The sequence below is a fragment of the Protopterus annectens genome, chromosome 9.part0 (assembly GCF_019279795.1).
Source record: "Protopterus annectens isolate FY-2018-M chromosome 9.part0, PAN1.0, whole genome shotgun sequence".
Lineage (NCBI taxonomy): Eukaryota > Metazoa > Chordata > Ceratodontiformes > Protopteridae > Protopterus > Protopterus annectens.
Window position 1 is genome coordinate 210,790,958 of NC_056743.1, and position 23,175 is coordinate 210,814,132.

The 23,175-nt window shown below is 33.4% G+C and overlaps 1 protein-coding gene across 1 annotated transcript in view; it reads left to right on the forward strand.

Annotated features, from left to right (window-relative positions):
• ANO9 (anoctamin 9) overlaps window positions 1-23,175 on the forward strand; it is a 567,237-nt gene that overhangs the window by 58,401 nt on the left and 485,661 nt on the right. Inside the window, exon 3 of the mRNA XM_044082760.1 lies at window positions 20,235-20,293. Coding sequence (XP_043938695.1) covers window positions 20,235-20,293 — 59 coding nt within the window. The remainder of the gene's footprint in view (window positions 1-20,234; window positions 20,294-23,175) is intronic.

A 23,175-nucleotide genomic window follows, 5' to 3' on the forward strand; every position in this document is an offset into this window, starting at 1 on the left:
ATATATATATATATATATATACATAGGTTTAATGTCAGAATCTCGAGTTGAGAAGCCCGCAGATGGAAATACTGAGACACAGATGTTCGAATTTCCATCTGGCTGAAGATCTCAGTGTTAGACTGTTTATATTAGTGAATGCACTGTGCATTTACTAATATAAACTCAAGGAACCATGCAGAGATCACAGTAAAGTGCAGTTTGGGAATTCATCCATTTGCTTCCTGTAGTGCGATGTCGGAGTTGGAATATAGAGTTAGAAGGTTGGGGGACAACCCCCCATAGTTGGGTGCGGGGGGCTTGCCCCCCTGCAAAAACATGATGTTTGGTATAGGAGTTTCCTTTACCTGAGCTCCTATGTGGACATCATGTGATCTGTTTGGCAACAATGTTGAACTGCTGAATTCGTTCAGCTGATTCGACATTGTGACTTGTTCTACATTTTGACTTTTGTTTTTTTAAATTTGATGTGTCATATGGAAATTATTTTTCCATTCAACATTTTGATAGTAAACTATATATATATATATATATATATATATATATGTGTGTGTGTGTGTGTGTGTTATATAGATGTGTGTGTGTGTGTGCTTTATATATATATGTGTGTGTGTGTGTGTGTGTATGGGTTTGAGTGTGTGTGTGTACGTACATGTATATGATATATATATACATATATATATATATATATATATATATATATATATATATGTATGTATGTAGATGTGTCTGTGTGGAAGACAGAAGTGTTAATGTATCTAGCACATTTTTTACTGACTTTTTATTTTTTAAACAAGAAACATCTTTTGTGAATTATCACTTATGACATGGGTAATCACACATTTATGAAAACAAAGCATTTTTACATATTTTCAGTTGCAAACATTATACATCACCTTTTATACAGTCATTGTCAGTTAGACATTACTTAGGTTATTCAATTCCTTCTTTTCCTTAAACTTCATTCCTCCTCCAAAACATTATTCTGCATGTTTTGTTCCAAGAATTCCCATTTTTCTTTGCAATTTGCTCCTAACCTTTTCTTAAGTTCCCACTTCAGTTCTTCTGACATTGTTGCTATATTCACTAATTCTAATATGGTTGGTTTAGACTATGGTTTCCATTTTCTAGTAATTGCTTTTATGGCTGCCACCAGAGTTAAACTCAGCAAGGCCTTCCTATGTCTAGGCAATTCAGATCCTTTATCCCAGCTCAAACAGATCATTTCCTTAGTTACAGCATTTTGCTCCCCTAGTATTTCTGACAGAGTAGTCTGCAGGGAATTTATAAAGTGTACTATCTTATTACATTCCCAGAAAACATATTCCCAATTACTTCCTTCTTCCCCATCACACCTCCAACTTTTCAAAAATACCTGGGATAATATTCTTCGGAGTCTGCTTTGGGTATAAAATTGCCTACGCAAAGACTTCCAAGAAATATCCTAAATCTTACAGACTTTGTTTCATGTTTGGGAGCCATGCATATATTCTCCTTTTGTTTCTTTTTGAATTGCTTATCCAGTCTCTCTTTACAATACTTTCTAACCTCCTCTGATTGATTCCTTTAGTTATCATGCAGTAATCTTTATGCCCTACAGCAGCAGCATATTTTCTAGATTCTAATAAAAACTCAACCATTGCTGTGTTTTCACTTAGCATCCCCCTTTTCCTTTCTTTTTGCCTGTACTCTGATATCGATCCTTGATAGGGAAAGTAATCTCTAGCTTGCAGTCCAAATGAATTCTTTGCCTCTTCCCATTCTATTACATTCTCTATCCAATTATTTGCTGCCAATACCTTGGTTACTTTGTCAGTTTTTTCCAATAACTTCCAGCCCCCTCTTACCTGTTCTCTGTACCCCTAATTGCAGTCATCTGTATTGACAGAATATCCTTTCTGCATTCCCACATTGGTTTAATTCTTAGAATACCTTTCTGTAAATTTATGAATATAAAATTCTGTATGGCCATTATTATGCTCCCTAAGGATCTGCACTGAAATTCCCAGTCTCTCCTTATTTCTTGAGGTTCAAAGCTGTTTCATCACCATCCCTTTTCACTTTAAATTATAGCTTTCTGCTTGTGTATTGTATAGGAGCCTTAGCTGGGTAGCTCTGAAATACCCATTGAAATTGTGTAATCTTAAACCACCTGGTTCTTTTGGAAGGATTGTCTTATCCCACTTAAGTCTTGGCCTCTTCTCCTCCCATATAAAATCCTTCAACTCTTTATTAATTACTATCTACATTGTCTCACCTATTTGATAAAAATATGCTTACTGTCCACAATGTCTCTTCTGTTTGATAAAAATATGTTTGACCTGTACATAAAACTAAATTGACAGAAAGCATTTTCAATGCTTGTATCTTGTTATCCTTACCCTTAAAACAGAGCTTCTAATTTCTCATTGTTTGCATTATCTTTCATTTATTCTCTTCTCTCATGTCTATGGTTGCCTTAAAAGAATCCTGTTTAACTTATACTCCTTAAGTACTTAATTTTATCATGCCCCATAAATATACGTATTTCTGAACCAGTTCTTATGTGGGTACATAGTTTACAGCTATTGCCTTTATTTTCTTAATTTTGTATTATGAAAAGGCTTGTAACTGTCTCAGAATGTTACACAGCACTGAAATGTCTTTTTTTTTTTTTTTTTTTTTAAAACAAGTTTATTGTTTTTAACATACAAAATAAATATCATAACAATCTTATACAAGCAATTAAAATATAAATATTTATAGCATTTAATAAAATAACCAAAGTATTTACAGAAACATCCACTACAAATCAAATCAGTTGATTAAACTGTAATGTATTTCTATTGAAACTAAGATTTTTTTAACAGGTTTTGTAAAGTATCCCATATAATATAGTAAGACGTTTTTCTAGTAGTTCTTGATTTTATTGTCATCAATTCCATATGACACACTTCAGTCATAACATTTTTAAATTCATTAAATGAAGGAGGAGTATCTGAAATCCAATTTCTGGTTATTATTTTTCTAGCCACTGCTAGAATGCTAGAATAGACCATAATAAGGGAAGTTTAACTTTTTTAACATTTTTAGGAACAGGAGTGTTAAATAATATAAGTGATTTAGAAACAATGAAATTATCTGTGAAAAGGGCCTGCAAAAAATCATTGATTAACTTCCAATATTCCTTCAATTTTATACAGTCATAAAACATATGTGCCCAATCAGCATTTATTTCTACATTACATCTTTTACATAAGTTGTCTTTATTATTTATTTTATTCATCATTAAAGGTGTATAGAACGATCTATGTAAAAATTTCCAAGTAAAAAGTCTCCAATTAATGGAAGAAGTAGTTTTATAAGCAGATTCCAATATATATTGTTTATCTTGTTGTTTTGGTGATTCACCATTAATGGAAATGAAATAATTCCAATAGGTATCTGAACTGTAATGAGTTTCTTCTCTTATAATTTTATGTATGTGTGAGAGCTTACCTTTATCAGAAACTATATGTTGTAAATTTAATATCAAGTAATCAATCAGAATTGGAACAGATTATTTAACTGTTAAAGACATTAAATCAATTTTATTAATAAGATGTTGTCTAAAAGTCTGAATCTCTAACCAACATGTTTCTCTCAAATCAAATTCTTGCTTTAAGAAGTCTAGATTTTTAACTTTATTATCAGACAGCAACTGATACCAATACTTTAAATCATTCTCTGTGACTAAAAGAGTTCTTTCAGAGGTGGTTGACAAAAGAATACCTTGTGTATACATTATAGGGAATAGGATAAAATTCCATTCCTTATACTTAGGATGCATAAATATAAAATTACGATAACTGATAATAATGTTTAATGGGTAACTAACTATATATTTTGGTGTAATAGATGAAGTACAAAATTCTTTTAGTAACCATAACATGGGGTTATTTACAATAATATTTTTATGTATTAAAGAGATTTTCATGAAGTGAATGCTAATTAGTTCCCAGTAATCTTTCCATCTTGCAACATATGACTGATCTATTAACAAAGTAATAACTTTTATAATAGAAGAGATAGTATATAAATTAAAGTCTGGAAATGAAATGCCCCCTTGAGACCAGCTATTAGTATGTTTCTTTAATGCAATTCTAGGTCTATTAGGTGCCCATAAGAAATTTAACATTAATGAATTCAATTTCTTAATAATTATTTTTGTATGTGGGAGTATTATTGATTGTATTAAATATAATATCTTAGGGAATATTATCATTTTAATAATTGTGAGTCTCTCTTCCATGGTAAAAAACATATTGTTCCAGCTATTGAAAAGATTTTGTATATTAAGAAGACAGTTACTATAATTATTATGTATAATAAATTTAATATCTTTAGATAATATTATACCTAAGTAAGTTATCTGAGCTGAGTTGGGTATATATTTGTTAAAATCACTAATGAGGACATTTTTTCGTGTGTATATTGGTAATATTTTAGTTTTTTCTTCAATAAATATCAAACCAGAGATATTTTTAAAATCCAACATTTTATCAAATAAGGACTGCATAGAAGAGTTAGTTCCTGATGACATAATTAGAACATCATCTGCAAAAAGTTGAATTTTAGATATTGTATTTTCATCTATATCAAATCCTTCTATATCAGTACTGTTTCTAATCAAATTAGCCCAAGGCTCCATTATTAAAGTTAATAATAGTGGAGAGAGTGGACACCCTTGTTTTGTACCTTTTAAAATGGGTATTTTTTGTGAGACATATGTTCCTATCTTAATGTAAGCCAGTGCTCCTTTATATAGATGTTCAATTAGATTTACAAATGCATCAGAGAAATTTGTGCACTTCAGTAAGATAAACAAGTAGTCCCAACTTACTGAATCAAATGCTGAACTTATATCGAGACTAATAAGTGTTAAATCTTTCTTTTTCCTGTTTGCAAAATCAATTCACGTTAAAGTTCTCCTTATATTATCAAAAGTATTTCTATTTATAATAAAGCCTGTCTGATCTATATCTATTATGCCTGGGATGATTGTCTTTAATCTATCAGCAAAAATACTCATAAACATTTTATAGTCAACATTAAGTAATGAAATAGGTCTATATGAAGTGCATCTAGTTGGGTCTTTATTGGGTTTTAAAATTGGTGAAATAAATGTGTATTGCCAAGATGGGGGAGTTGTTAACTCATTTTGAGCCAAAATAAAAACCTTATGTATTAATGAGTAAGTACTTTTAGGAAGAATTTTATAAATCTCTGGTATAATACCATCATTACCTGGTGCTTTGTTTGATTTAAGTTTGTTTATTTGTGTAATAACCTCTGTATATGAAATATTTTTATCCATTAGTTTAGTCTGTTGTTTAAGTTTTTTGTTCATGTTTGTAGTTATAAATTTCTTTATTTTATCTTTAGGATCCATGTTAATGTTATTATGATTAATTTTGTGAAAGTGATTTCTAAATTCATCTAAAATTTCTGGTAAACTAGAAACATTCTTCTTTTTCCCCTGGAGAAAATTTCTTTGATATGATTTTGCTTATTCAACCTTTTTGTTTTATTTTTAAGTCTATGTAAGTATTTGGGACTTATTGAGTAAGACAAAAACTTATATTTCTCTAATGTTATTTTGACTTTATGGGATAAAATTTCTTTGTATTTCTCATTTAATTTATTTATTTCCTCAATGACTTTTTTGTCCATAATATTTTCTTTATTATTATGTTTGTATGAGTCTAATTTGCTTTGAATATCTAGTAATTCCTTGTCCCAAGATTTCCTTTTATTATTATACCATCTGATACTTTGTCCATATAAATATGATTTTAAAGCATCCCAAATGTAAACAATGGAGACATCAGGTGTAGTGTTTAAGTCTAAGAAATGTTGCACTTCTGAAAGTATATAATCTTTATAGTCTTTTAGTTGAGTTAAGTATGCTGGTATTCTTTTGATCTGAACATTATAAGTACTTTTTACCATAAATTCAAAGACAATTTAATTGTGATCTGATATAGGACACGAAATTATTTTGGAATTAATTAAATCTGTTACCATCTGGTTAGAAATAAAGACTCTATCTATTCTTGAATAAGTTTTATATCTGTTAGAAAAAAAGTGTATGGTAATGATTTTGAATCTATCTGATTATTAATATCATTCAAATGATATAAATTAATAAAATCTTTTAAATGTTTTGCATTAGATGTAATTTTCCTTTTTCCTATAGTAGTAGTATCTTTTTCATGTAGGATACAATTAAAGTCACCTGCTAAAATAATATCTCCTATAGAAAATGATATGATCTTATTGAGATGGTGTTTCACTGTATTAATGCCAATTCCTGGTATCCAATATACATTGATTAATGTGTATATCTTCCCATTAATCAGTATTGTAACCATACAAAACATTCCTTTATCATCTTTATAAGACTTAATAGTTTTAAGTATGGGCATATTTTTATTCCATAAAATAGCCACTCCTCTTTTTTTCTGTGTGTGTTCTGAACTAACCAAGACTGTATATTTATTAGTGGCTAATTTATCTATATCCTTTTTCAGGAGATGTGTTTCTTGAAGGAATATTAAGTTGGCTCTATGCAAATTAATATATCTAATTAAACTTGCCCTTTTACATGGGTTATTCAATCCATTAATGTTTAAAGAAATTCCTTTTAGAGATATCATTTAGCTTTTATAGACATATAAGACATATAATCAGAATAACAATTAACAAAATAAGTGATATTATATCTCCTCCTTTAGGTGTTCCATTAATTATAACTGTATTTAATGAAAATCTTATGGAATTTTGTGTAAGTTTCACTTTTATTCGTAGTGACAATTGGTTTATAAAATATGATGTGGATGTCAGAACTATATACATACAACAATAATCAGGTGAAAATAATGTTAGGATTAAACCTTGCACCCAGCCTGGAGTTGAGAACTCCAACTTCGAGTAGCACATACCACTCAAGTTATCCCCCCATCCTAAGCAGCAGTACCTCAGCTGCCACCAAATTAATTCAATATTAACTATTATTAACTAAAGTTAACCTCATTTAATTAGATTATCTATTATGACAAAGCTAAACAATTTATAAATCAGCTTCATATAAACAAATAAGAACATTTAGAAACAGCTCATATTACTATGTACATCTATTCTGTATAATACACTCAAAATCAAAATAGCATTCTAACAATCTTGATAATGGGAACAGAGAAGAGAGAGAGAAAGAGAGGAAAAAAAAAAAGGGCATATCCATATGTTAGTTTATTAAAAGTTTGTAAGAATAAGTTCTTATATTCATTTGAATTCAATATCTTAGGCTATTATGGTTCAAACATTACGTATATTAGGGTATTCCTACTTTCTGCCATAGAAATGCAGTTAACAGTTTTAAAAACTTTAAATTACTTGCACCAAAAGCTTTCTTCTCATACTTATTATTGCCAATTAAATAAAATATTTATTCTCATACATAAGTTAAAAAAATCATACTGCACAGCAATGTTAATTCCTAGTTATACATAAATCATTGTGATGAAAGCCATCTGTATTTTATATATCTGAACTGCAGCTTTAAAATGTCACCTGACAATTTCTTCTTAAATATAATCATAATGATACTTGTGCTTGTCAGTTAGTCAAGGCAAATGATTTATAACATTATATATGTTTAAATCATAAATATTTATATACATTAATATGCTGCAGTCATGTAAGCTTTCAAAAACAAGTGTATATGTGTTTCACCTTCTATGCCTTCTAAAATATCTCACTTGTTTACTATGGCATACTAAGTCATTTAAAATCATTATAACTTTTATATTTTATAAATTACATCTTAAATAAATAAGTTGTTATAAGGAATAATTCACATTTAGATGTCATAAAGTTCGTTTTTCATCACAAAGTCGCATTTACAGCAGTTCTACTTCCTGAAACAGTATTCTTCTTGAATCTGCGATGTGTCAGTGTGAAATCAGGGGTCAAAGTTTAAAATGACTGCTTTCAGCTTCTCTGCATGTATTCTGAGTGTTGAAGCTTTAAAAACAACTCGAGGACACTATTCACGAGGAAACCCACATCCCAGATTGTCTCCCATAACATTCTGGCAGGAATTTTAGTAAAAGCAAGTGACTGACATTCATTTAGTAATACAAATGAATCTAAACAGTGCAAAACCTTCGCAAAGTATTTTACAAGCCATTACAGTCTCTATGACAGTGAAACCAAGCCTACAGTTACCCAACATATCATACAACTTATTTTTATATGCCCCATTTCATTTTCTCATACAGATCTTATTATATACATATATTAGTATTATCAGAAGCATATAACTGTATATACAAGAGAGAGAGAGAGAGAAAGAAAGAAGAGAGAAAAAAAAAGAAAGAGAGAGAGAGAGAAGAAAGAAAAAAAGGAAGCTACAAAGAGTATCTACAAAGATATATTACTTGCTGTTTGTTTTAATAATGTTGAACATGAGACTTATTACATACTACTATTTTAGTTCTAATTATTTGCAATTATATCATGACATATTATTTAAAATCATGTATAAGCAATTAAGTCATGGTATAATATTTAGCAACAGTGTTTAAACAGCATAAATAATTTTAAAGAGCTAATAAGTTATTATTTCACTTATTCCATATTTTTCATCAGACTTCTCTCCCTGCCCTCCCCCACCCCTCAGTAAATGCATAGTTTAGAAAGAATGCCATTATTTAAAACAAGAAGAGAAAGGAAATGTATCAAATTACTAACCTTAGGTCTCTTTATCACAAAGAGAAACAAGTTGAGTCATAGCATGTTATTTGTTCCTCAGAAAGTTTGATTATTTATAAAACAAAAACAGTTCCTTGCACACAAAAAAGTAACTTTGAATAAATCTTTAAAACATTTGTGGCTTTCTGAAAATGAAGTAACTGTAATTGAAGAGTTCAAAAGAAAAAAAAATATAGAACATGTCATTTGTTTTTTAGTCTTTTTTGCTTCTCCGTAGTCTTCCAAGAAGTTCCTGTTGCCATCCTCTTTAGCGAAGGACTTGCCCATTCCATATCTTCTATTTTATCTAATATTTTATTTTTTTTAATATACAGCAAAGCAGAGTCCAAGTCTTCAAAAATTCTAGGGCCATCAGGTAAAAAGATTTTTAGTTTGGCAGGAAATAAAAGATGAGTTTTGAACTGTGCTTTCTTAAGCTCTCTTATTAATGGCAAAAAACTTTTCTTTTAGTTATTACCAAGGAAGAATAGTCATTGTCAAAACGCACAGTTGCCTCATTAATTTTTATAGGTGTTTTAGCCCATGCAGATTTTAGTACCATCTCCTTGTCATAAGATGATAAAAATCTTACAATAACTGATCTAGGATACTTTTTATTAGTGTTAAAATTAGATAAAGACCTATGGGCTCTTTCAATACCAAAAGAAAATGCTTCTGACAGATCTAAAGTTTTGGGGAGCCAAGTATTTAAAAAGAAAGTAATGTTGTTACCTTCTATATTTTCTGGCAGTCCAAAAATCCTAATATTATTGCGTCTGGATCTGTTTTCCAGGTCATCAAGTTTGGATTGTAGGTGTGTGTTCTGTTTCAGTAAAAATTCAATGTTAATTTCTTCTTCCTGAATTCTGTTGTCCATATCATTAAGAGTCTCTTCTATACCTGTAATCTGAGCTTTCTGATGTTGTAAGTCTTGATGTAACAAATCCATTTGTTTTGTAGTTTTTTCTATAAAGTTATCAATTTTAGTATCCAGTCTGTCCATTTTAGTTGTTAGTTGCTGAATAGTTAATAGTAAAGACTGAAGCTCTTTCTTGATGCTGGAATCTTGACTGTTAGCCTTACTGGAACTCATTCTGAACAGAGGTGATGAAAGAGAAATTTCCAAGATGATTTCTGACAGGAAAATTATTTAAATTTTCTTTCTTTTTTTGATATTATTCAAGATACTGATATTCCAAACGTATTTAGAAAGAAAATTATTACATTAGTTGAATTTTAAAGTAATTATTTCCTGTCAGAGCAGTTATGTTGGTGGAGCTGAAGAAATCTGCTGCTATCCTGTGTTCATCCTTGGCCACGCCCCGCCAAAATGTCCTTTTTTTATCAGATGCCAAATATCATCACTTGCAAATAAAGCCAACTTTTCTTGATTACCATACCTATTATATCCATGAACATTTGAGTCCCTTATATAACACAAATATGAAATGGGATGGAGGACATCCCTCCCTGTGTGGTTCCTCTGTTCAAGCAGAACTTATCAGAGAGGACCCCCATAAACACACACACACGCACACTTAAATGTTGACTTCCGATCCCTCATATGTCCCGATAATTAACCTTATTTTGTCAGGGAATGCAACTGCCTCCGTAGCCTCACTCAAAAGATCCCAGCCTTCTCCACTGAATGCCCTCTCTGCATCAAAACCCAACATCACTTTCTTACATTCTACATCCCTCTGGATCATCACCGTTTTGTTAATATTATTAAATGTTTGTTTTCCCTCCACAAAACCACACCACTCCACATCCATCAATCCTGGTATGATCCTTGCCATTCCTCTAGCCATTGTAGACACCATCCCTTTACATTTATGGTTCAGAATTGAAATGGGACCACAAGATGCTGGATCTGTTGAGTCTCCACCATCCCTAGGTACTACAGCCACCACAGCCTTCCTTCAGGATGCCAGTGCTTCTCCTCTCTGTAAAGAACTGTTAAAGAAAATCTTCCAGATCTCCATCACTCTCCTCCCTCCCAGCTTCCAAACCCCCACAAGAATACCATTGATTCCCAGAGACTGTCCTGTAGATTGGTTATACATCACAATTTTTATTTCCTCCCCTCCCATCCTAACCATTAGCAACTGAGACTCATCAACCTCAACCCTAGCTTATTTAGTTCTTCCATAAATATTTCCATTTCTTGACTTTACCATTTCCCTGCTCTATGCAGACTTCTACAAAATTTCCAAAATAACTTCAGTGCCTCTATAGGATCCCTGGTCATCTTCCTTGTCATAGGCTGCCCAAGCTTGGCAACAACCCTCTCTACTTTCCACTGCCAGACAGATTTTTATTTTTAGTGTTAGTTTTCCAGATCTGGTGCTGACTTTCCAACAATATATTCCAGGCATTCACTTTCTGGGCAAAATGGTGCACTACTAAAAATCTGACTGACCGCCAAACCTTCAAAGAACTTAGAAACAGTACAAAAAAAGCCATTCTGACAGACAAAAAGAACTATTTTCTCCTAACTCAACAAACCTTTAACAAGCAACCTAAACAATTCTGGACAAGTATTAATAATGTTATTTCCCCAGGCCAATCTGTCACACCCAACCCATTAGGCTCCAGCCCTGACAATCCCTCACAAACAGCTAATGCCTTTAACTCTTTCTTCACAAATGCTATCCAAACATTGGCTAGTCACCTATCTCCTGACACCTCAAACCTGCCCACATCTTCTTCTACTCCACCTCCTGCTTTTCATTTTGAACCTATTCCTACCTCCTTTATCTTCTCGCTCCTTAATAAACTAAAACCTACCACCCCTTCTGCCGACAGAATCCCTGCAGAGTTCCTTCAAATAGCTGCCAAAGCTATAGCCTATCCCATCTCTATACTCTTAAACAGATCTATTACAGAAGGAACTGTTCCCTCTCTCTGGAAAATATCTCATATTATTCCACTCCACAAAGGTGGGAACTCCAATGACTTCTCTAAGTATCGTCCTATAGCACTCCTATCCCCTCTTGCTAAAATATTGGAAAAATGCATACATAAACAACTACTTAACCACCTTCTCCAAAACAGCCTACTTGCTTCTTGTCAGCATGGATTTAGACCTTCCCATAGCACCACCACTGCATTGCTCTCCTTTACTAACTCCATCAACTTTAACCGCAATAAAAATATTCTATCATCTGAAGTCTTCATTGACTTGTCTAAAGCTTTCGACATGGTTAACCACCAACTTCTTCTGCACATTCTTACTTCTCTCTCACTTGATGCTCCTACCATTACTTGGTTCACATCATACTTAGCCATCAACAGGCAGTTCTTTGGAAAAACTTACCATCTGATCACCTTCCTATCTCTGTAGGGGTTCGTCATGGCTCTATCCTAGGCCCCCTTTTATTTTCCATCTTTATCAATGACCTGCAAACAGATATCCCTAACACCACCTGCATTCAATACGCAGATGACTCTACAATAATCTGTACAGCCACCTCTCAAACTGAACTCCAGTCTATTACCCAAAACGCCTTTAACACTGTAGAACAATGGTTCTCTCAACGGTGCCTGCTCCTTAACCCTAAGAAAACTAAACTACTACTCTTCTCACCTACCTGAAATTCCATTCCTTTACACTTCACTCTCACTTCCAACAATGGTACAGTTATCTTGCCTGATCTTACCACTAAGCTATTAGGAATAACTATAGACAATAATCTCAACTTTGATTCTCACATTAACAATACTATAAAATCAGTTAACAAAAAAATAGGATCACTATATAGAATCAAACCCTTTCTCACTCCACTATCAAGGACCACAATAGCTAGAACCCACCTAATCTCTACCCTACTCTATGCCTCACCAGTATTCACCAATCTCTCTAAAAATAACCTCAATAAACTAGTAACATCCTATAATAACATTGCTAGATTTGCTACAGCATCTACTTTCAGGACCCATCACTGCCTGAACCTAAAAGAACTAGGATGGCTCGAACTTCCCGATCTACTCAAACTCCAACAACTTACAATAGTGCACAAGACCCTATACCAACCTAGCAAAACCCCAATACTTTCCAGTCTCATTACACCTTACACTAACCTGAGACACCTGTGCTCTAACAAACCTCCGATTCATACTTCTAAAACTAACAATTTAGCAGGTGATTGCTTGTTCTCCAATGCTGTTGAAAAAATATGGAATAAGCTTGCATCTGAGATCTCATCTCTCACATCACTCCCTCTGTTTAAAAGGAATTTAAAACTTTATCTCAATAAACACTGGATTTGCTCCTGTATTAACCCAGACTGACCCTCTCCTCTTTTCTTTTTCTTATTTCTTTCTCACTTCTTCTCTATTCTTTTTCTTCCTCATATCTCTAATACCTTTCCCTTTTCACCTCAACGCATTTTTTATCAATTTTTATGTTAAATTTCATTGTAATTAATAATATGTTTGTCACAATAATACTTGTTTTGTAATTTTGTAATTAATATTGGAGCTTTTCTCCCCGGGTCTCTACTGAAAATGGACATATATCCAGCTAGACTAGCCCGGTCAACAAATGTAAAATAAATTAAAAAATAGAACAAGTTCAGACACTCCATTATAAACCAAGCAGAGACTATCTTTAAGTACCCAAACGAAGCAGAATATAATGACAATTCCTGTAGCTTTCTAAATAGATCAGTTTTCTAACCATGTGATCTTTTTTTAAAAATAAATGCTTTCTCCTTTATAAGTTCTTTCAGTTGACTTGTGTGCAGGGTTATAATCTGATGAATCAGATAAATTAAGTTTTTGACTGAAACATTCCATATAGCATGGCTAATACATGTAGAGAAGTATGTCTGGCAGTAAGGTTTGGCTGGCTTAACAGTACCAGCCGTATTTAATATTTGCATCTTTCTACATTTCTGTATGCCACCTAAGTCGTTGTCACAGCACAGACCCCATCAGAGTTGTGAACAGAATTTTGGAAATGTGTACCAGTTTCTGTACTTTTGTCCCCTCCTTCATCTCTGTAGAGTAGCCAGACATTTCTGATTTTACTCTTGTGTGCAGTTATTTTTGTAAAGTAGCTACCTTTTTCAGTAGCATATATTCAGTCAGGATTTAAAAATGGAGTATATATTATAAAACTATTACATTAGAATCCTTTATTCAGTTAGCTAGCTGTGCACCAAACAGAACATCGCTCAGGACATTTATTTTATTGCTGGCTTACATGTAGCATTGTAATTTCATTTTTTCATTTGGTAGAGGGAGATTTGCTGTTCATGAGTTGATTAAAATTTTGCCCCTGTAAATATTGATTCGTGTACCATGGCTTACAGGGACTGTGCTTGGCTGTGGTTGGTCATTGGAAGTCTGGACACCATAATTTTGAGCCTACTAACAAACATTTAAATACTAGCAGGGTAAATATATGCTCATTTTGAGATTGTGGTATCTTGTAGCAATAACTCTATTCCAAGGGTTATCAGTCTTGGAGTTGGCATATAAGTAACTAGGGTGTGAGGGCCCAATCCATGATTATGGGATGAGCATGTGGAGACATTTCTGGAAAAAAGTTTTATAAATTAAAGAGTGAATTTCAGAATTTGTTATTGCACATGAATGTTCATTGTGTAGGAAACTGCAATATCCAGTCTCGAACGTCTGATAGTGAACTGCCTGGTTACATCGGTGGAGACCAAACTGAGTTTTGTACTTTCTTGAATCCATCCATTTTCTAAATGGCTTATATTTACTGATAAAGGATCTGGAATTAGTATAGATGAAGTCTTAAGGATCATCTGACACATTTGATGGAAGGTTTGATTCAGGGTTACTGAATGGTGTTTTCATTGGTTTGTAATCCGTAGTTAATGTGAAGTCTTTTCTAAAATGTATAAATAATATATGATTTTAGAAAACCAGGATCTAAGGAGAAGGCTTTTAGATTATGTAGCTGTCGGATGAAAAGATAACATTATTGATCGGAATCAATGTATCCATTATTCGAGCATGCAGTAATGGCGTAGCTATACAATTGCAGGCTGACATTTGCCTAGGGCAGGTAGTCTAATTGGAGGTATGGTTAAAAGACATACAAGATAGTCGTTGTGAACGTTTACTATAGGAAAGCAGCAGGCAACTGTACATTACTTTAAGATATTTATTTATTTAATTAGTTATTTTATTTTACATTTGATTACCTGGTAATGTTTGACTGGGCCAGGAGCCTGTTTTCAGAGAATACCCAGGGAGAAAAGCTCCAGAAATATTTTTTAAAAAAGTTATAATACATGTTACAAAAGTAAGTGAACTACAAAAGCAATGGAGGTGACATCATAAATACAGTTACATCAAATACAACACAGTGAGTTACATGGAGAAATAGTTGAACCACAACTGTATTTACGTGTTCATTGGTTGTTAGAGAGGATATGGGTAGGGCAAGTAGATAGAAAATGATATAAATGATAAAGAAAAGATTTGACATGCAGGAGGTGTGTGGACTCAGTAGGGTTTACTTGGCCAGGATTAAAGTTAGCCTCAGATAGTGCAGGAGTATAGCCAGTGATTTGTAAAGTGTTCTTTTAGTTGTATCTTGAAATTATGGCTGTCGGTGTTGTTTAGGATGACTTTGGTAATAGATTTCAGATTCTGGATATTTTGTTAGAGTACAGAGAAACGCTGTAGCTGTGGTGGGGTTTATTAACCTTTAGCAGCAGTTTATCTGATGAGCGAAGGGCCCTGGGGATGGTATTTGCTTGAATTAGGTCTTTTATAGCTGGGCAGTTATCAGGATGATGGATGATGCTTTGGGCAATGGTCAATTGATTCAGATTTAATAGGTTGGGTAGCTTGATAAATTTGAGTTGTATAAGTGCTGAGCAATGGTGGGATCTGTGTGGTAGGTTTACAGCGAATTTTGCGATTTTTATTGTAGTAAGTTTCTAGGTATATAATCTGAAATAACTCTATATCTTATTTTATTATGTTTAAAGATGGATGATTTAAATAACCCTAAATCTCAGTTTATTCAGTTTAAGAGAATATGTTCAGAAGTGTATGACCTAAAAAGCCTTATCCTATATGTGAAAAATGTTTGTTGAATGCAGTTGCAATTGGAAGAGTTAGATAAACATGTACATGATGGTCTAGACAGGCAGACATATTGGAACAAGGTAGTAGAAAGTCTGCACATTCATATACCAACTTAAATATTACCACTACTTACACCCCTGGAATGAATTTAATAAAAACAAATTAATAAATGCTGGGAAATGTTAATGGCAATTCCATTATTAAAGAAATTATTAGGAGAAGAACATAGTATTGGTATTTAGAAACAGTAAACTATTGGAGATTACCTAGGTAGGAACCATGACTCTAATGGAATAACCAAATAGGACAATGGCAATGCGTTTTTACACATGTGAACATTGACATGGTAAATATTAGCAAGTCAAAGATTTTCAGCTGCAGAATATAAAAATGCTACAGTAGCCAGTTTAATTATTAAACTGAGTATATAATATATATAGTCATATGTACGCGCTGAAGTTTTTATGTAGGCAAGAATTTTAGAACAATTAAGAAAAAAAAATCTGATCATTTAACTCATATAAAAAAATGACAAAACAAATCCTCTTTTCTAAGCATTTGAATACTGGTTTCAGGATGGCATGCAATGACTTTATTAATTTTATTTTATTTAATTTATTGACATTTGTTTATTGGGAAAGTCCGATGGGTAGGAACTCATTTTTAGCAGAGTTCCCTGAGAGAAAAGCTACAAAGTATTACAAATCATTTTAAGAATAGTAATTATACCGTCATTAAAATAATCCAAAACATACATACAGTTGAAATATTTGTAGCACATTAGAGATAGTTTGAAAACATGGGTTAAGGGTAGATCTGAGTTATATGACAATGATTTAACAGTTAGAAATTTTAGCCTCTTTACAGAGAAATTCTATGTAAGTTAGTGTAATACAAACAGGAATTGCAGTATGAAGTAAAAGAAAAGTAGGCTTATGGTATATTTAGAGATTGAAAGCCGGGGAGAGAAATTGATAGAAGTAAGGAAGTGAGTGAAGAAGGGAGAGTAAAGACATTTAAGGTATGGATAGGAATTTGTTCACATTTAGGGATGTAGTTTATTCTAGTGCTGAGCAAGACCAGAGACGGCTTTTGGCTAGGAAGTCTTTCAGAATGTTTCTGAAGGAAGGGAGGGTATTGCCCTGATGGATAGAGGTAAGAAGTTTTCAGGCCTTACCAACATGGTGCAAGTACAGATCATGCCCAGCAAATTTCATAGGTTTGTGACAGACAGGAATTTTTGGTCATTGGATGGTAATGACTGACTAGCAACATAGATTTATAAATTAGTAGTAGGCTATCTCCCCTTGTGGAGTATTTTAAGACTAGAAAATTACCCCATGTGAAAATCAAACCCTGCACCTTGTTTCTGTAAGATAAACACCTTAACCATTTTGCCAACCTCTCAATAGATGTGCTGGATAAGTAGAAGGATTGGACTTTAAGACAAAAAGAGGTGGAAACAGAGAAAAAATGAAGTGTAAAATAAATGGATTTACACTTTATGGGTTATGTTATTACCTGTTTCAAACCTTTCTTAAAATATAACTAATGAAATGGTTTGGCTAAATGAAGTATATTTATGGCTATTTACTGACATCTAATGGTAAAACTGGGTTATGCCATATTGAGGAAGTGCAGTCAATATACACACATACATGTACATCAAATGGACACCTCATAATAAGACACTGTCCGGTTCGACTCTCAGCTAGAGCGTCTTCTGCGTGGAGACATGTGTGAATGGGCGTTCCTTCGTTGAAGGTTGTGCGTCAGGGCTGGCAACCTGGTATGTAAAAATCAACTGCCATCATTAGCGGACCGGAGTTCCGCTGTGGCGACCCCCTAACCGGGAAAAGCCGAAAGACACAACAACATGTACATCAAATGGAAACCTCACAGCCCAAATATTTTGTCATAATTTACTACAGATTATTTTGAAATAAGCTTGTGAGATGGGATATTCAAGTACTTAGGAATAAGTTGATATTTTTGCTGGTATATAATGATTTCTTAAAATGATACTGTTGAGTAAAATATTAAGTTCTGTTTGTGATTCCTTTATCGTTAAGTAAAAGGACCAAACAAGCTTTGTTGTCATTTCTTTAAGAACCTTTCTGAAGATGGGTTGATGAGTGGATAAATATCACTGCAGATCTAAAAAAATTAAGTTTTTTATAAGTTTAATTTATTTTTGTGAGTGTTGTCATCTGATGCTTTATTGTCAATTTATTTGACATGCATCACTCTTTCTTTAGAGGGTGTTTGTTGAACCCATAAATCTCTAACACAGCTATTTGACTAGATAAGTATCACTTCAGATATCTCTTAAAACTGTGCCATCTGCCTATGATCTTAGTCCACAAATGTTAGGAAAATCAGTTGAGAAGCAGAGATACATAGTGTTTGGTGTAGAAATGTAACTGTTTCTTTGGGATTGGTGATGAGTCTGCAAATGCTATTGCTGCAACTCCACTTTCAACAAAGACAGTGCACTAAAATCCATGTTCAACAAACCTAACAAAAGCTTCCTTTTAAAGTGGGCAAACCCCTTGTACTCTCATGCGGGGAAACCACAACTTGTGTATACTAATTTAACTGTTGCACATCAGTGAAGAAAGATGATAATTTCAGGTTTACTGAAAGTTCTTTAAAGGTCATCATTTAAGGGCAAGTGGGCATGCAGAATTGACAGCTGTTACATTTGTCTTCTCTTTGCGTAATGTGGAATCTGCCATGGTTATTGTTACATCTAGAGAATCTTTCTGTCTTTGGCTTTAGTTAATGCTGCAGGTGCTGGTGGTGTTTTTGAAGAAGGTAATGGTTATCTCCTTGAGTGTTGCAAGATGATGAATATTTTGCTATTGGATTGAGTGGCTGCATGAGTATACTGGCTGCAGAGTGTCTCCCTTGAAGCAGCATTGAAATATAGATTGCTATGAGAAATAAACAGCACTTGTCAGCAGAGGCACCGCTAGCTCAACCAGCCCCCTGTGCTGGTCCCACAAACTAGTACCCTGCCCCCTCAACGCTTAAAGTGAAAAGCAAAAAAATGCTGATCCTTGTACAGACAGGGTAGCCAGATACAAGGCCCCTTCCTTTGGCCACGACTCTTTTAAATAGAAGAGCAAAAAGTCTACAATCAGGTACCTGGGGCTTTCTGTACCCTGATCTAAACCCTCCATCCTCACATTTAATTTACAGCAAAAAAGATTCCCTATACAACCTAAACCTTAATCCCACTGATCACACAACATAGCCTTTAAAATATTACCCATAAACCTGTATAAAAACTAAGAGTAAAAGTAAAACAAAACAGCTGTTCTATCTTATTGAGCTGCAGAGCAGCAATTTTTTCAGAGACTAAAGATCCCAGACCCCCCCCCAAAAAAAAAAATTGTTATCAACATTTCTCTGTTACATTTACAAAACCTAGCTAATGTAATTATAAGTATCACTTACCAAATATATATATATATATATATATATATATATATATGAAAAAAATGAACAAATGAATTATTGCAATTCATGCATATACTTAATGTTTACGAGAGTTCTGGGATTTAATTAATAAAATATCAATTCATACATATACTTAGTGTTTACAAGAGTTCTGGGATTTAATAAATAAAATATCTGGGATAGCAAGCGATCTCCTATCCATTGGTGAACTTGGGTATCAACATAGTTGGCAAGGTATACATGAAGGGTAAATACGATCAGAAGCGAGGAAGTCATCTGTTACAGTCAGCAATTGTTTGCATTATAGTAAGAATTTGTTTTTAAAAAATATTTTTCACATTTTTTTAACAAGTTTGTCTGCTATTACTCCTGTGTGATTTTTTTTTCACCTAAAAGGTTTCCACAGGGACATCTAATTTGTAAATTGCTTATATACAAATTGATTAGCAAGCTTAAACATATGCAGGACACTGATCAATTGTAGTTTAAGAAGCACATGTGGTTGCTGGAAAATCAAGTGTTTGATTTTTAATGTGTTATTTGTTTTGCAATGTAGTATGTGTAAAAGGGAAGTTTGCATGAAGGGGTTGGCTATTTAGGTTCATTCATTTTATTTAGAAAGTTTTAATTCTGAAGTTCCTGATTGTCTCATAATGGCAATAAATACACTGAGTACATCATAGTCAAGGTAGTTTTTGCATTAGTTGTCATAATTTATCATGACTTAAAAGGACAGTTGTATAAGATATACACTAAAATGATACTGACCTTCACTGAATTGCTTATTTGCAGACATATAATTTGAGTACAGCTTGAGTTAAATGAATAGATTAAATATTGCTGTAAGTGAAAATGCCTTACCAAGTCTTCTATACATTATCAATTGTTGAAGCTCTTTACCTCTCGTCTCTTTTTTCTAGTGTACTTGAAAGATCTGATTAAAAAGAATGTGTTTGAATCAGCATATCCCCTCCATGAGGTAAATTATTTTTGCCTGCTAGTGTTAAGGAAAGAACAAATCATCATTTATTTTACCTGCCAGTATTTAAAGAAAGTGCACATTTTTATATTGTAAAGTATATTTTTTCTTAACATGGATTGTTATTACTAGATGCCATTAATCAGTATCATATTAAATTTTACTTAATTTTGTTTAGATGTAATTATTCTTGCTTGTTTGGTATGCATATGATACACAGCCATAGATTCAGCCATTTTGGCACTGGCTGACATTTTCAGCCACAAGCATGAAACTAGCTTTTAAAAGTTGCTCTTGTTGAAGTTGCTTACTAAATTTTTGTTAAACTAAATTTAAAAATGTACAAATGCTGATTAAAGTAGAATCAATTAAAACACCTGCTCACCTTCTAGTCAGCTGGCTTCTTGCAACAGTATTCTCAACATTAAAGCTGATACTAAATCAAATATGAAAATACATATTTAAGGAGTATCCCACAACAGGGCTCAGTTCTATTTGTGTTTATTCAAAATCACTGGGAGAATGAAGTGAAGCCTAAGTGTGTCTTAAGGATTGCCGATTAATCCCCAGTAAACACATGCTAGTGCTAATGGCTATCACAGCCAATAATGCACTTATAGCAGACAGAAGCTGTTTGAAATTGTATTTTGTTGTATTAGACGGAAAACACACATTAAAGAAGTAAAATGTAACACTGTTCTGTACTCTAACTTCCTTGTCTCCATCATAATCTAACTCTGAACTATAAGAAAGTTTTCTCTACTATAATTCATTCCTCTTCTGATGCTTTCACTGTATTTCCACAAAACCTACCTCCATTCTGTAGTGTCCTTCTGCTCTGCACTTAAGACAAATTACCACCCTGCTCAAAAGCATTCTCCACTTGGCATTACTCTCATCTCTTTCTCACTGTACAGCATACCACTTCTCCTTGAGTTACACTGCACATTCCCAATATTTTAGTTTTAACTGAAACCCAACTAAAGCCTAACATTAAGAATAGTGAGATACTTCCCCATTCTATAATATCTTGCAACTAGACAGATCACATAAATCTTTGTCTTCCACCTCATCACAGTTCCCAACTCTACCATCAAAAAAATACATCATAATCTTAAACTCACTACACACACTACTACTGACAGTCTTCCTAAGAATACAATAGCATGGCTGCTGACTCTTTAGCACAATCAGTCTCTATCCTCAAACAAATCTATCCAAAAAACTATGTACCCCTGATCTGAAAAAGTCACTGATTATTCCCTTTCACAATAGAGGAGGCCTCTCTGAATTCTGAGACCAGTCATTGAGTACAAAGCCCTCTTTGGTATGTACCTACCGAGGTATATGCAACAACTGCATTGTCCACAAAGGTTTACTCACAAAAAAAAAAAAATTGAGGTATAACGCAAGTTCCATGCCGACTACCTCAAAACTTTCTCCTTATACTCCAGCTCCCTCTGTCTCCTACAAGCTGCTGAGAGGCAACCTACTCCTGGCCTACAAAGCATCCTCTGATCTAGCATTAGTGGTCCAATTGCACATTCCCAAAGCAAATCACAACAAAAACACCCTATCCAGTGACCTAAACCTCACCTACTACATAAATAAGATGTGTTGGTGGGACAGTTGTGTGTCTTAATGGCCGTCCCTTCTCTGGAACAGGCTTCCCATTCACGTGAAGTAAAAACAATAGTAGGTTAAGCGTTTCCTCTGAAACCATATTCAGACTTCATCAGAACCATTGCATACAATTTAATTTTGTTGCTCTTTAAAATCATATCCTGATTTGATATAGCTTTCCTTCTTAGAACAAGTATCTTTTAGTTTCATTGCTATGATCACTATCTGCAGATATTATTGAAACCAGAAAAATACAATTTGTCACTGTCTTTATTTCTTCCCCACTTATCCATCTGTTTACAAAGACATGAGAGAGCAAGAGGAGATATTTTTTGAGCAAATAGCCAGCTGTTACATTTTCTTCATTCACTGTTATAAGCCTCTTTCTAATCTTCCTCAGTTTCAGCCATCAGAGTGGTATATTCTGCATATATAAACTTTTTATTATTTCTTCCAGTGATGATTTTATTACAGCATCTGATTTATCTAACCCAGTATTTCACAAAATGTATCCATATTTTTCTAGAAATTTTGATTCCAGCATCTGATTTGTGTATCCCAGCATTTTGCAGGATATATTCAACATATAAATTAAATAAGTAGAGTGACAATATATACAGCCTTATTGTACTGTTTTCCCAGGCTTTAACTAGTAAGTCATTACATGCTTGTTTCTATCCATTTCTTCTTGCTCTGCATAGAGATTCCTCAGGGTTGCAAGTAAGAGGACCCAGAATCCACATTTCTGAGAGAACTTGTCACACTTAAAAGTTGGTTAAAGTCTGCAAAGTCAAATGCTTTAGGTAATCAGCAAAGCACAGTGAATAGTTTTCTAGATTTCTCTTACCTTTTATCCAGCAGATATTGACCTCTGAAATTGCTAAATCAACTTATACATCTGTCAGCTAGCAGTCCTTCTACAGCTGGAGTCTAGCTTGCAGGATCTTGAGCATTACCTTGCTAACGTGAAGCAAGTGCATCTATATGGTAGTTTCAGCACTTTTTAGCATTGCCCTTTTTGAGGGGATATACATTTGCATTTTCTAATTCAAGGATTGCAATCATGTTTTCCAAATTTGCTGATGAATTCCAAGCAACACTTTAGCAGCAGTATTTTGAAGGATTTTAAACAACTTAGTTCCTTCATTGCCTTCAGCCTTTTTGTTAGCAACATTTTTCTAGGGCCCATTTAACTTTCTTCAAAATGCCTGGCTCTAGATTAGGGAACATAACAGGGGCATATTAGTAATGTTTAGGTC